Below are 15,513 nucleotides of genomic sequence, written 5' to 3'. Positions count from 1 at the left end.
ATTGTTCTACTAAGAAATTAATAAATTTATATTGCTTCTTTTGTTGTTGAGTATATGTTTTTAACCATACTCAACATTCTTCTCTTTCAGGACACGTAAGTTGCATACAGATTGTTTCAGTTGTATTCGACTTGGCAGTGTTAGACTTGTGTCTCATTAATAATGAGTTAACTGTCACTAATGGCAAATAATGCTAAATGCATTTATATACATTTGGTAAATGTTAAAGTTGCGTTTCACTGTGAGTTTTCCTTTGTTGGATAACTGACCTCAATGCCAAAAATGGATTAGCTTCTACCAATAATCATTAAACTAAAATCAAGGTTGGCCTGGTAAAGGTTAGAACAATTTTTTAACGTTTACATGAATAGCTTGTTTTCGTTTTACCGTCTCCAAGACTTAAAAGATATATAATTAAAACAACAAATGTAGTTGCGTGAGTAATCTACAGAGAAAATCCATAAGATATATATGCAATTCTTTTATTTCGCAAATTTTCTTTGACAGCTACGCTCAAATATTTAAGAATATCACCTGTCGGCACTTAAACTTTAAACAGCGAGGTGATGTATATGGGTGTCGAAAGGGAATGAATTAAACACAAGTAATCGGAGACAAATCAATTTTCATGATTATTTATAGTCACACACATTTCGTTGTCTCTTTTATTGGAAGCAAATATTTTTGACATGAACACCACCGTACTTATTTCCCAACAGGAATACACTATATAAATAAATCATTTGGTGATGCACTAAAATGGATATTTTAATTCGAGGAAAACAACAAAATATACATTTACATTAAAATAACTGCTAGTTTACTTAACACTATTTATTCCCCATAATTGGTTTTACCTCTTCTTATATATTGCTGGCTACAGAATAGTCTTGAGATAACAACATGAACTATTCAAGTAAAATGAAATATCTGCATATTCATAAGTTCATCATTAATTAAACTTTCATTTCTATCAAAATGAAATAGCAAATTGACATCTGAAAGACTTCTGTTAGGTTTCAGAAGACATTTATCGGTTTAGCTATTTGGTTTATATACCTTCTTTCAAACGGTCTTTAAACGTTTTGTTAACAGTAAACCTACCAAAAGTGTGATTGATTATATCTAATACTGTTAATACATAACCCTTTGTTCAACAGGTTTCACCTAAGACGTCAATATAGTATCTTTTGATTTCTTTAAAAAAAAATGCTTATTCATTAACCCATTTGCTCCTTAGAATATGTTGGTCACGTATGTTGGCACATCAATAATAAAATAAATTTGGTCCTCGCCAATATTTTGTTAAATGAAATCGTACTACAACAATATAAATGTCTAAGAGAGATAGCATAATACAAATTAGAAGAAATGGTATGATTGCCAATGAGACAATTCTCCACAAGAGACCAAATCAAATAACTTAGATTCAAGATTCAAGATTCAAGATTCAAAGTTTTATTTAGAGTCGATATTCAATAAACTTAGAAATTAACAACCATACCAACTTCAATAGATTATCAGTCAGTTGTCATTTGTTTCATCTTCAGACAATCTTGTATTTTTCTTATTTTCTTAACATTGTAGGGTTTACTTCTTCATGAGATTTACTAATTTCTTGTTTCATCGGTCAATGTTAAGAATTTATTTATAGGTCAGTGTCTCAGATACTACAATTTTGAAGGTCTACTTATATTTTGTGAATGGAAGTTGTAACATCTAACAATATTGATCGGACCTTTATGATTAAAACTCATCATAGATAAAGTCAACGTTATCATTTAGCTACTGCTACCAAAAGGTCGTTAGTATGAATCATGATTGTGAAGTGTACATATTCGTCTTTTAGAGTAAATCTCATTTTTTTTATAACTGCATATAAACAGATAGCTAACATCACTCTATAGAGTCAACAATTTTTTGTTGCATAAGTATAAAATATGAAAGGGATGTAGTATGACTGCAAATGAGACAAAAAACAATAGAGGGAGTGAATGTAAAATAAGTCTACAATAATTTATCGAAAGATATGAGACTACGTAATAATTCTGCTAGTTAGTTGATACACATACATATCGTATCGATTAACCAATTTGTGCATGGTGGTGACCGTCAAACAATATCTAGAAAAGTGTCCTTAATTTTAATTTCTGTCGGATATATTAGATGCAAACACTCAATGAAATTTTGGCCACTGAGTTTTCTCAAAAGCTATGGACTGCTTCGCTCTATCCTAATTAAGAAAAGTTTTGTAAAAATTGTATAGGAACATTGCTTAGCAAAACAAATCATGCATTTTGCAGACAAACAAAGCTAATAAACACGTACAAATGTTTGTCTAGGTGCCAGGTGAAGCACGCCGCAGTCGTTTGTTGATGTAGTTCATAAATGGTTGTCATGTATTACCAATGTTATTTCAACTGATCGGATCGGGTGGAGCTTACGTTTCAATTTGCATAAGGACAGTCTATTTGAAGATGTGTGTGATAAAGATGATTGTCTTTATATTTATCACTGATTTCTAATCACCTATCATAGTCATCAAAGGAATTTAAGTACAGCTCTTTGTAAGAACCAGGCAGAGTGCGATACATGATGGTTTCAGATTTTATCTATAATTGGCCTAGTAGAAGCAGTAAATGAATATTGCTCAAAAAAAAAATTTAAGTGGGAAAATATGAGTGGTTGTCATGGTAACGGACACTCTATTTTTTGGTCGTTAAGCTTGGTAAACCATTTCAAAAAACAGCTAAATCACCACAATTCAGAGCCTGCTTATGAATAGAATCATGCATTTTTCATTAATGTTCAAATCTAACATTGATAGAACTTGGTTTAAGCTTCATTTTAGTGAAGATTGCATGTCAACCAAATTTGTAATTTTTTTGAAAATTTTTGTGAAAAAATGCATATTTTCAACATTTCTGAAATTGGGATTTTTTCGAAATTAACAAATTTTCTCTGGTGTTTTTCAAAAAAGTGCAAATGTGTACAGAATAGTTAGCACTGTAGTTATGAAGTTTGGATACTCTTTTACCAAATTGAATAGAAAAATGTGTGGGATTTTCTTCAGTTTTATCACCATAGCAACCGATTTTTTCCTTGGAAACGGAGTTTTATTTGCAGAATATTGCAGTTTAAGAGCTTAAATGTCTAGGATTTTTTCATAACCGATAAGAAAATACATAAAAACTTTAAATTATTATCATCAAGGTTTGTTGACTTCAATTGTTACCACAGAAACACATATTAACCATAGCAACATCCACTCTGAAACTGCATAAATAGAAATTTATGTAAAAAAATACATAAATGGAGGGTGTTTATTTTCAAATTGGAACATGACTGCATGCTTTGCTTCACTCACAGTCTTGTCTGGTTTGTTTCCTTCAGATTTTTCAATAAATGTAATATATAATGTAATATTGGGGTTAGAAGGTAAAAAAAAAGGGGGGGGTAGGTTCATTTTTTTTAAAGATATCATACATGAAGATTTTTGAAAAGATATCGTTTGGTCGGCGAGCCTGATTATAAATAGAATCATTTTTATCTCTCAGAAATTTCTTATATAACATCGATATAACTTGGTTTTAGCTTCAGAGCTAAGTTAAGGTACATTGTAGTTGTCATGTTTTGGGATTTTTGTCAGATTTTTGGGAAACCTCAAGTTTTATTCATTTGAATGCCTTAAGATTAAATTTGTAAGGGTTTTGCGGAACCCAGTGTCTTGCCTAATTTTGCTGTAAATCGCAGGCTCAACAGAAATGAGGAAAAAAATCGGTTAAAATATTCCTCTTGATACTATCTTTTGATTGTAAGAAGCTTCTGTCCAAGTTTGGTAAAAATCCAGGATAGTTTATGAATCTAATAAATGTTTTAAAAACTTTTACTGCAGACTGTATGTCATGTTAACTGGAAGAAAATCTAAGTCCATTTAAAAGTAAAATACGGAAAAAATGGATTTATCTTTTTACAAAATTTACTTCTTGATACTATCTTATGATCATAAATAAGCTTCTGTCCAAGTTTGGTACAAACCCAGCATGCCCAGGCTAGTTTGAGAAAGTTATTAAAATTCTAAAAACTTTAACCACAGAGTAAATGTAATGTTTCCCTGCAGAAAAAAATAAGTCCATTTATAAGTAAAATACGGAAAAAAATAGAATTTTATTTTTACAAAATTTACTTCTGGATACTATCTTATGATCATTGGTATCTTGTAGAAAGTTGTCTTATTAACAATTATACCACATCTTAAGATCAAATGGTCACTTTTAGAAATTTCTTTATAGTTAACCAACAACATTCAAACTTGATCTCTGTTTTGTGGTAATAAGCATTGTGTATACATGTTTCATAAGATTTGATTGAGGCAAACTATAATTGCAAAATAGAAACCAACTTTGTGACGACTAATGCACTGACGGACATGGATTGAACCTACTACAACGCCCCCTCCCCCTCCCAAATTGCGGCGCGGCCATAAAAGTGTTTATTTTAGTTTTTGCCATTGTACCTTGAATCGATCAAATGTATGCACAACGCGTGGGACATCAGAAATTTATTCTTTTTTTACACATGGGACACTAAAGTCTTGTATTCATGAATGATTACAACTTGTTGGGACTAGAAAACATTGATAATTACAAAGAAAAATAACATTGGTATGTACTGCGCTGTTTCTAGTGTTGCATTTAATTAAATAAGACCATGTGTGAAATTTGCCTTCAAATTATTACTGTTATTAATCTTGTATTTATGCAAATATTCTCAGCTTAGTGGTTTCATTCCAAATCTCGGGATTAATGCAGTCTTTTATAAAGGTTACAGAGACAGATACAGAAAATAGGGGCGTAATTCATGTAAAGGTTAAAAAAACGTTGAGAATTGCAAAATATTTTTTTTGAAATTTGAACCTTAAACAAGATGCTCCGCAGGGAGCAGCTTTATACGACCGCAGAGTTCGAACCCTGAACATTGGGGCAAGTATGGACACAACATTCAAGCTTGATACAGCTCTGAATTTGGATTGTGATTAAATAGTTGACACAACAAAGGTTTCTGACACATAATGAATGTGGTCTCAGAACTTAAACTTAAAAGCTTTAAATTCTAAATTGGACATTACCTATTATGGTCCAATATCCAAAATCAAAATACATGGTTAGATTCGGCATATCAAAGAACCCCAAGAATTCAATTTTTTATGAAATCAAATAAAGTTCAATTTTGGATCCTTTAGACCTCAATGTGGACCAATTTGATAACCGGTCCCAAACATCAAAAATCTGAATACATGATTAGATTAAGCATATATCAAAGAACCCCAAATATACAATTTTGTTGAAATCAAACAAAATTTAATTTTGAACCCCAATTTGGACCAACTTGAAAACTGGGCCTATAATCAAAAATCTAAGTACATGTTTAGATTCAGCATATCAAAGAACCACTAAGATTAAATTTTTGTTGATATCAAACAAAGTTAAATTTTGGACCACAATTAGGACAAACTTGAAAACTGGGCCCATAAAGAAAAATCTAAGTACATGTTTAGATTCAGCATAATTATCAAAGAACCCCAAGGATTCAATTTTTGTTAAAATCAAACTTAGTTTAATTTTGGACCCTTTGGACCTTAATGTAGATCAATTTGAAAATGGGACCAAACATTAAGAACCCCAAGGATTCAATTTTTGATGAAATCAAACAAAGTTTAATTTTGGACCCTTTGGGGCCCTTATTCCTAAACCGTTTGGACCAAAACTTCCAAAATCAATCCCAACCTTCCTTTTATGGTCATAAACCTTGTGTTTAAATTTCATAGATTTCTATTTACTTATACTGAAGTTAGGGTGCGAAAACCAAGAAAATGCTTATTTGGGCCCCTCTGTTGCCCCTTATTCCTAAACTGTTGGGACCTTAACTCCCAAAATCAATCCCAACCTTCCTTTTGTGGTCATAAACCTTGTGTTTAAGTTTTATTGATTTCTATTCACTTATAATAATATTATTATGCGAAAACAAAGAATAATGCTTATTTGGGCCCTTTTTTGGCACCTAATTCCTAAACTGTTGGAACCAAAACTCCCTAAATCAATCCCAACCTTCCTTTTGTGGTCACAAACCTTGTGTAAAAATTTCATAGATTTCTATTTACTTAAACTAAAGTTATAGTGCGAAAACCAATAAAATGCTTATTTGGGCCCTTTTTGGCCCCTAATTCCTAAACTGTTGTGACCAACACTCCAAAAATCAATCCCAACCTTCCTTTTGACACACACACACACACACACACACACACACACACACACACACACACAAAACAAGATATAATGTTATCGGAATCATGAACTTATGAGATGTATGTAGAACGACGCATAGTAAGGAATAATTTATAATTGATACAATTATTTTGCTTGATAATTTTGATATGATAATCTTGCCGGTAATAGCATAATTATTTTACCGAGATTAGCACAATTCCAACTTAGCAGATGTATTTTATTTGTCTATCTCGGAGATCCTGAATTTTAATTGCAGGATAGTAGTACAACAAAGAAGTTATTAATGATATGTTAATAGCTACATGTATATTTAAAGAGGATTCCATTATACTGGACTTCTGATATTAGCGATCAACAATTGACTATTATTATTTTTTTTAAGTCACCACCAACTTAAAATGTGTTCAATTTGCCTGTCCGTCTATCCGTCCGTCCATCACACTTAAGTTTCAGTTTAGAAATGCTTTGACCAAATGATTCTATTATTGGTTTGTTAATATTATGTTACAGGTCAATTTTGTGATTTATGCTGGAATAACATCTTAGACGGGTGTGTGCCATAAGAAATTAAGAATTTTCTTACAATTGTTAGGGCCATATCTATCTTGCCTGGCCATAAGCCAGGTTGGCCTAGTTATTGTTAAACCATGAAGTTCATCATCTGCTAACTTCCAAAATTGATAATCAGATGATGAACTCGGAACAAAGTCCGACCAAATGCAATTATCTTTTTAAGTATCTACTTGTATGCAACATTTAAAAAAATCAACATACCCCCCTACACCCCCCCCTCCCCCCCCCAATGTTACATTATATATTACATTTATTGAACAATCTGAAGGAAAAAAAACCAGACAAGACTTTGAGTGAAGCAAAGAATGAAGCCATATTCCAATTTGAAAATAAACACCCTCTACTTATGTATTTTTTTACATAAATTTCTATTTTTGCAGTTTTTAAGTGGATGTTGCTATGGATAATATGTGTTTCCGTGGTAACAATTGAAGTCAACAACACTTGACGATAGTAATTTAAAGTTTGAGTTGGCTTTTATGTATTTTCTTATTGGTTATAAAACAATTCAGGACATTTAAGCTCTAAAACTGCAATATTCTGCAAATAAAAACTCTGTTTCCAAGGAAAAAATCGGTTGCTATGGTGATAAAACTAAAAAAAATCCCACGCATTTTTCTATTTAATTTGGTAAAGTAGTATCCCAACTTCATTACTACAGTGCTAACTTTTCTGTACACATTTGCACTTTTTTCAAAAACACCTGAGAAAATTTGAAAATTTCGAAAAAAATCCCAATTTCAGAAATGTTGAAAATATGCATTTTTTCGCAAAATATACAAACTTGGTTGACATGCAGTCTTCACTAAAATGAAGCTTAAACCAAGTTGTATAAATGTTACATATGAACATTAATGATAAATGCATGATTCTATTCATAATCAGGCTCTAAAATGTGGTGATTTAGCTGATTTTTTAATGATTTTACAATGCTTAACAACCCAAAAATAGTGTGTCCGTTACCAGGGCAACCACTCATATTTTCACACTCAAAATTATTTTTTGAGCTTTATTCATTTATTGCTTCTATTAGTCCAATTATAAATAAAATCTGGAACCCCCCATATATCACATGTATATGGCACTCTGTCTGGTTCTTATAAAGAGCTGTACATCTTCTGATTTCTATGAATATGTGAATACGAGCTCATAGTTTGTTTCAAATGACATCATGGTCGGTTGTACAATTGACTTTAGTTTTTGTATCGATTAATAGGTTATTACCAATACGTGATCAATTTAATGATGACATAGGGTTGTTGTTTGTTTGTTTGTTAGTAAACTATATTTTAAATAATGTACGTACATGTATTTAAAATAAGATGATGTATTGAATAATAGTGTTTTGCCAGTTTTCCTTAAAGTTGTGTTTTCCTCCCCCCCCCCCAAAAAAAAAAAAAACGTTTTTCAAATATTTAACGCATTCTTTATTCACCGATTTTTTTTATTGTTGGTCTATACACTTTCTTTAGTTAAATGTTTCCTATAACCATATTTGAAATATAGAAATATCTTTATAACAATGATCATTATTGTAACAAAACTTGAACTCGACAGCGTCAAAGTGGTTAGGTAATTATCAATTTGACTATGTTCATTGTTATTAAAGATGATAATGCATAATTCTATATTCATTTTATGTTAGTCTTTTTTTCTCCCAGGAAATCCATCTAAAGAAAGAAAAGTTAAAATACTGAGTACATGTATTCCTGTATTACTGCTGATAATATTAATCACAGTTTTGATTATCTATTTTCGAAAGAAAATAAAAAAAGGTGAGTGCTATGCAAATATATCCTTTATATGTAAAAAATACTATAGACTCATTTTTTTCTGTACAAAGGGTTTAACTTGTGAAAGTGCATACTTACTACATTACAGTATTACTAAAGCTGTCTACCGTTGCTATATCTGTTTAATTTTGTTATTTTTTTATACTGCTAGTGAGTTGATACTTTTAAATTACCAAGCTATGACTTAATTCAAGTGATTGAAAGCCATTTTCTAACCCCCAGTAAGACGTCAAAGCAATAGTATCATATTAATATACAATGTAGTCCTATTTGTATGAATAATTTATCGGGCTAAGGTCATATTTCTTAACGAAAGTTCAAACATTTAAATGTAGAGTCACATTTTCTTACATTTGCGAAAAGGAACAAGTGTCTTCACGATATGTCAAGCTCTTTTTCGTTTATAATAAATCATGCAGACGTTATTTTATCAACATGAATTATATTAAACTTTGAAAGAAACATTTGCTAGGAAAAAAATCTTGGACTTACACAATTTGTCTTTAAAAAAACATTTAATGGGATCATGATTATACTGTATATAAGAAAAAAGAATTTTAATTTTAATTTAAGAAAATACTTATGACTTCATTACTGTTGTTATTTTTTGTAGATACAGAAAAGGATAGTTATAAAAATAAACGATACAATGAAACTCAAAAAAAGAATCTACAGTATAAGGAGGAATCTGCAAACATGAAAGCATATGATACAATGTATGTGTCCTGTTCACTGGAAGAAATGACATAAAATTGTAAATGTCCATAGTTAATAAAATTCAGAATTGGAACTCGGAATGGGTCATTACTACAATAACGCGACCAGAAAACCAGCCCAAGGCAACCAATCGGTCTTCACCGCAGCAAGAAATTCTTGTACCCGGAGTTAGGTTTCAAGTTGCGCTTGACAATAACGTATATTTGTCAAGCGAACTAGACGCCACACTAAACTCTAAATCCTTGAGAATTTTAGCTACGAAAAAAACCCAGGAAAACTGAAAGCCATAAAAAGAAAAAGTATAACAAATTGACGTGGTTTATAAATGTTTCTCGTTTCTCGTTTTAACATAAATTATACTGTTAGTTTTCCTGTTTGAATAAATAATGATTTATGGAGTGATTGTCTATGTGTCAATCATCCCTAAGTTTTTAAGTTAACATACAAAATGTCATAGCAGTCTCCCATACTCAACATATTAAAAAAAAGTCTATCAAGACACATAGTCTATTTAACTAGTGGAAATTTAAAACAAACAGTACTCGTTTTTACTGTATGCCAGATTAAGGGGGTTCGCGGGTCTAAATCATTTATATAGGATTTCTCTATATTTTTCTGCAAATGAACTTTATCTTATCGTTATTAGAAAAATAAAATAAAATAATGGGGTCACCGTTCATTTGCACTCACAATCTGCCTTCGAAAGAAGCATAAAAGTGGTGTTTTTCTGTTGAATTAATAGGAGAAATAAAGGTAATATCGAAATAAAAAAAGAAATTTATTACAGAAATCGCTCAAATTTTACAATAATTTACATGTAGTTTAAGTACAGCAAATATCAAAATTATATTAAAAAATATAGGTCACCGATGAGTTAAAAGAGATATTTCAATGTTAAAGCCAAAAAATGGCATTTTTCCACCAAAGGGAGATAATTTGGAACTTTTTCAATGATGTTTACATTTTAAAAGTCATCTGTGGCCAACACGAATTTATTGTTTTGAATGTTTTTTGTATCATATGATAAAGTAACAACTACAAAAGGTAATAAATAAAATTTGTAATGAAAAACGAATGTTTAATTTTTTTCTGAAATTTTTATACCCTCGAGCCTCCTTAAATAAATAAAAAACAATAAATAAGAAGATCATGTTATCTTAGACTAAAGTATCAACCAGTACAGTATTTTTATTTACCTGCAACTTGATAACTGAAAACAATACTTAAATAATTTCTTCCGTTTGACGAGCTTTCGTAATAACCTTTATCAAAAAGCTTAACCCTTTAACGTTCCTACCGGTCAATTTGACCGATAAGCAAAATTTGTGGCGGAGTAGTTTGCATGAAGTTTTGTATCGTTGACAATTTTTAACGTACATATGTGGTTGTGGGCTCAAATTGAAGATCAGTATACCACCAACTTGATTTTTGGTGTTTGAAACCAACAAAATGCAATGCATCATGTCAATTTGCCCTATATTGACACGATTTTTTTGGGGGAAAACTGTTTTATTTCTATTTTTAAATAGAATATTTTCACAAAATGTCACAAGACAAATTGTTGCTGTTTTTTGTTTTAAAATGACAATTTTGATAACTGTGCCGTGATCATTTACAAGAATACTATCAAAACTGTAAGTAAAACTCATACACATACAAAAAATCTGATTCTACCAATCAGACAAGTTTTGCATCTTTCTGTATAAAGTTTTCACCGATAACGTTTCCGAAAGTCTTCTTGCATTAATTTAACACTAAAACTATGTTCTATTTTTGTCACCAAATGTCTGTAAAACCGCTTTTCCGCTTGAATTGTACATTTTTGTCACTTTAATTCAGCATGTCACGTGACTTTTGAGGGATATCACGTGACCAACGTAAGAAATTATTTTCCTTAAATCAAGTTTTCCTGAAACCTTGGTCAATTATCTATCAGATGAGTCTAACTTGTCCTTTGAGTGAGCTTTTTATCGAAATGTGCAATTGAATGAAAACAGATATCCTTTATTCGGGAAGAAAAGGTAAAAAATCCTTGAATGTTAAAGGGTTAAGTACGATACGATTCTTAACCCTTTAACGTTCCTACCGGTCAATTTGACCGATAAGCAAAATTTGTGGCGGAGTAGTTTGCATGAAGTTTTGTATCGTTGACAATTTTTAACGTACATATGTGGTTGTGGGCTCAAATTGAAGATCAGTATACCACCAACTTGATTTTTGGTGTTTGAAACCAACAAAATGCAATGCATCATGTCAATTTGCCCTATATTGACACGATTTTTTTGGGGGAAAACTGTTTTATTTCTATTTTTAAATAGAATATTTTCACAAAATGTCACAAGACAAATTGTTGCTGTTTTTTGTTTTAAAATGACAATTTTGATAACTGTGCCGTGATCATTTACAAGAATACTATCAAAACTGTAAGTAAAACTCATACACATACAAAAAATCTGATTCATAGAGTATCAACACTGAAACAAACTCAAATTACAAGGAATTTTCATGTTTTGTTTTGTCAGTTTTTATAGCAAAAGAGATGAGAACATCCAAAATGTGTTAAAAATTGTTAGCCAAGTCGAAATAGCAATAACAAATCTTTGTTTCTTTAGTGTCTGGTTATGAGGGTGTTGGATATCGTATCGCTAAGGTATAGAAATAGTGACATATAGACGAAAAAACGAACATTTCTGAATAACTTTCTTACAAATTTGCTTCAAAAAATAATAATTTTCAAAAAATAGCTTCTTAAGAAAACGAAGTTTGATTATGTTCTCCCAACATTAATTTCTAGTCTTGCAGAGAAGGTGACTTATATGCTTAAATTTCATAAGTTTTCCAATGGTTTCTGTGGCTCAGTGGAAAGATGCACAGTCTAACACCCGGATGATCGCAGGTTCAAACCTCACTGCCGGAGGATGAAAAAATTAATTCCTATATTAAATGTAACTTAACTTAACTTTACTTTCAATTTCAATTAAGACAACTGAAATACATGATTTACATCAAAAAGAAAAATCCCCCCCCCCCTTTTTCTCCCCTCTCTCTGTTTTTGTTACATTCTTAGCCTGGGCACTCAAAAATACCAGATTTTCATTCAATATTTACTCAAAATTCTATCCTAAAGGCTTATTCTGTAAGCAGTTATGAATAGAACATCTTTAACATAAACTTGGGCCATTTATTTGACTATGACAAAAATTCTCAAAAAAATCCACTATTTTTCGGTGTTTCGAGTCTTGATATTTCTACCAATCAGACAAGTTTTGCATCTTTCTGTATAAAGTTTTCACCGATAACGTTTCCGAAAGTCTTCTTGCATTAATTTAACACTAAAACTATGTTCTATTTTTGTCACCAAATGTCTGTAAAACCGCTTTTCCGCTTGAATTGTACATTTTTGTCACTTTAATTCAGCATGTCACGTGACTTTTGAGGGATATCACGTGACCAACGTAAGAAATTATTTTCCTTAAATCAAGTTTTCCTGAAACCTTGGTCAATTATCTATCAGATGAGTCTAACTTGTCCTTTGAGTGAGCTTTTTATCGAAATGTGCAATTGAATGAAAACAGATATCCTTTATTCGGGAAGAAAAGGTAAAAAATCCTTGAATGTTAAAGGGTTAAGTACGATACGATTCTTAACCCTTTAACGTTCCTACCGGTCAATTTGACCGATAAGCAAAATTTGTGGCGGAGTAGTTTGCATGAAGTTTTGTATCGTTGACAATTTTTAACGTACATATGTGGTTGTGGGCTCAAATTGAAGATCAGTATACCACCAACTTGATTTTTGGTGTTTGAAACCAACAAAATGCAATGCATCATGTCAATTTGCCCTATATTGACACGATTTTTTTGGGGGAAAACTGTTTTATTTCTATTTTTAAATAGAATATTTTCACAAAATGTCACAAGACAAATTGTTGCTGTTTTTTGTTTTAAAATGACAATTTTGATAACTGTGCCGTGATCATTTACAAGAATACTATCAAAACTGTAAGTAAAACTCATACACATACAAAAAATCTGATTCATAGAGTATCAACACTGAAACAAACTCAAATTACAAGGAATTTTCATGTTTTGTTTTGTCAGTTTTTATAGCAAAAGAGATGAGAACATCCAAAATGTGTTAAAAATTGTTAGCCAAGTCGAAATAGCAATAACAAATCTTTGTTTCTTTAGTGTCTGGTTATGAGGGTGTTGGATATCGTATCGCTAAGGTATAGAAATAGTGACATATAGACGAAAAAACGAACATTTCTGAATAACTTTCTTACAAATTTGCTTCAAAAAATAATAATTTTCAAAAAATAGCTTCTTAAGAAAACGAAGTTTGATTATGTTCTCCCAACATTAATTTCTAGTCTTGCAGAGAAGGTGACTTATATGCTTAAATTTCATAAGTTTTCCAATGGTTTCTGTGGCTCAGTGGAAAGATGCACAGTCTAACACCCGGATGATCGCAGGTTCAAACCTCACTGCCGGAGGATGAAAAAATTAATTCCTATATTAAATGTAACTTAACTTAACTTTACTTTCAATTTCAATTAAGACAACTGAAATACATGATTTACATCAAAAAGAAAAATCCCCCCCCCCCTTTTTCTCCCCTCTCTCTGTTTTTGTTACATTCTTAGCCTGGGCACTCAAAAATACCAGATTTTCATTCAATATTTACTCAAAATTCTATCCTAAAGGCTTATTCTGTAAGCAGTTATGAATAGAACATCTTTAACATAAACTTGGGCCATTTATTTGACTATGACAAAAATTCTCAAAAAAATCCACTATTTTTCGGTGTTTCGAGTCTTGATATTTCTACCAATCAGACAAGTTTTGCATCTTTCTGTATAAAGTTTTCACCGATAACGTTTCCGAAAGTCTTCTTGCATTAATTTAACACTAAAACTATGTTCTATTTTTGTCACCAAATGTCTGTAAAACCGCTTTTCCGCTTGAATTGTACATTTTTGTCACTTTAATTCAGCATGTCACGTGACTTTTGAGGGATATCACGTGACCAACGTAAGAAATTATTTTCCTTAAATCAAGTTTTCCTGAAACCTTGGTCAATTATCTATCAGATGAGTCTAACTTGTCCTTTGAGTGAGCTTTTTATCGAAATGTGCAATTGAATGAAAACAGATATCCTTTATTCGGGAAGAAAAGGTAAAAAATCCTTGAATGTTAAAGGGTTAAGTACGATACGATTCTTAACCCTTTAACGTTCCTACCGGTCAATTTGACCGATAAGCAAAATTTGTGGCGGAGTAGTTTGCATGAAGTTTTGTATCGTTGACAATTTTTAACGTACATATGTGGTTGTGGGCTCAAATTGAAGATCAGTATACCACCAACTTGATTTTTGGTGTTTGAAACCAACAAAATGCAATGCATCATGTCAATTTGCCCTATATTGACACGATTTTTTTGGGGGAAAACTGTTTTATTTCTATTTTTAAATAGAATATTTTCACAAAATGTCACAAGACAAATTGTTGCTGTTTTTTGTTTTAAAATGACAATTTTGATAACTGTGCCGTGATCATTTACAAGAATACTATCAAAACTGTAAGTAAAACTCATACACATACAAAAAATCTGATTCATAGAGTATCAACACTGAAACAAACTCAAATTACAAGGAATTTTCATGTTTTGTTTTGTCAGTTTTTATAGCAAAAGAGATGAGAACATCCAAAATGTGTTAAAAATTGTTAGCCAAGTCGAAATAGCAATAACAAATCTTTGTTTCTTTAGTGTCTGGTTATGAGGGTGTTGGATATCGTATCGCTAAGGTATAGAAATAGTGACATATAGACGAAAAAACGAACATTTCTGAATAACTTTCTTACAAATTTGCTTCAAAAAATAATAATTTTCAAAAAATAGCTTCTTAAGAAAACGAAGTTTGATTATGTTCTCCCAACATTAATTTCTAGTCTTGCAGAGAAGGTGACTTATATGCTTAAATTTCATAAGTTTTCCAATGGTTTCTGTGGCTCAGTGGAAAGATGCACAGTCTAACACCCGGATGATCGCAGGTTCAAACCTCACTGCCGGAGGATGAAAAAATTAATTCCTATATTAAATGTAACTTAACTTAACTTTACTTTCAATTTCAATTAAGACAAC

At 31.2% G+C, this 15,513-nt stretch overlaps 1 protein-coding gene across 2 annotated transcripts in view; it reads left to right on the top strand.

Moving 5' to 3' along the window:
- The window catches only part of LOC139502552 (uncharacterized), a 32,684-nt gene extending 22,038 nt beyond the window's left edge, over positions 1-10,646 (top strand). For both annotated transcript variants that reach the window (XM_071292050.1, XM_071292051.1), the window contains 2 exons: positions 8,522-8,635; positions 9,267-10,646. In XM_071292050.1, coding sequence (XP_071148151.1) covers positions 8,522-8,635; positions 9,267-9,403 — 251 coding nt within the window. In that variant the 3' untranslated portion in view covers positions 9,404-10,646. The remainder of the gene's footprint in view (positions 1-8,521; positions 8,636-9,266) is intronic.
- The last annotated feature ends 4,867 nt before the right edge of the window (positions 10,647-15,513 follow it).

The sequence above is a fragment of the Mytilus edulis genome, chromosome 14, assembly GCF_963676685.1.
Source record: "Mytilus edulis chromosome 14, xbMytEdul2.2, whole genome shotgun sequence".
NCBI classification, from domain to species: domain Eukaryota; kingdom Metazoa; phylum Mollusca; class Bivalvia; order Mytilida; family Mytilidae; genus Mytilus; species Mytilus edulis.
This window is presented reverse-complemented; position numbering and strand designations above follow the sequence as displayed.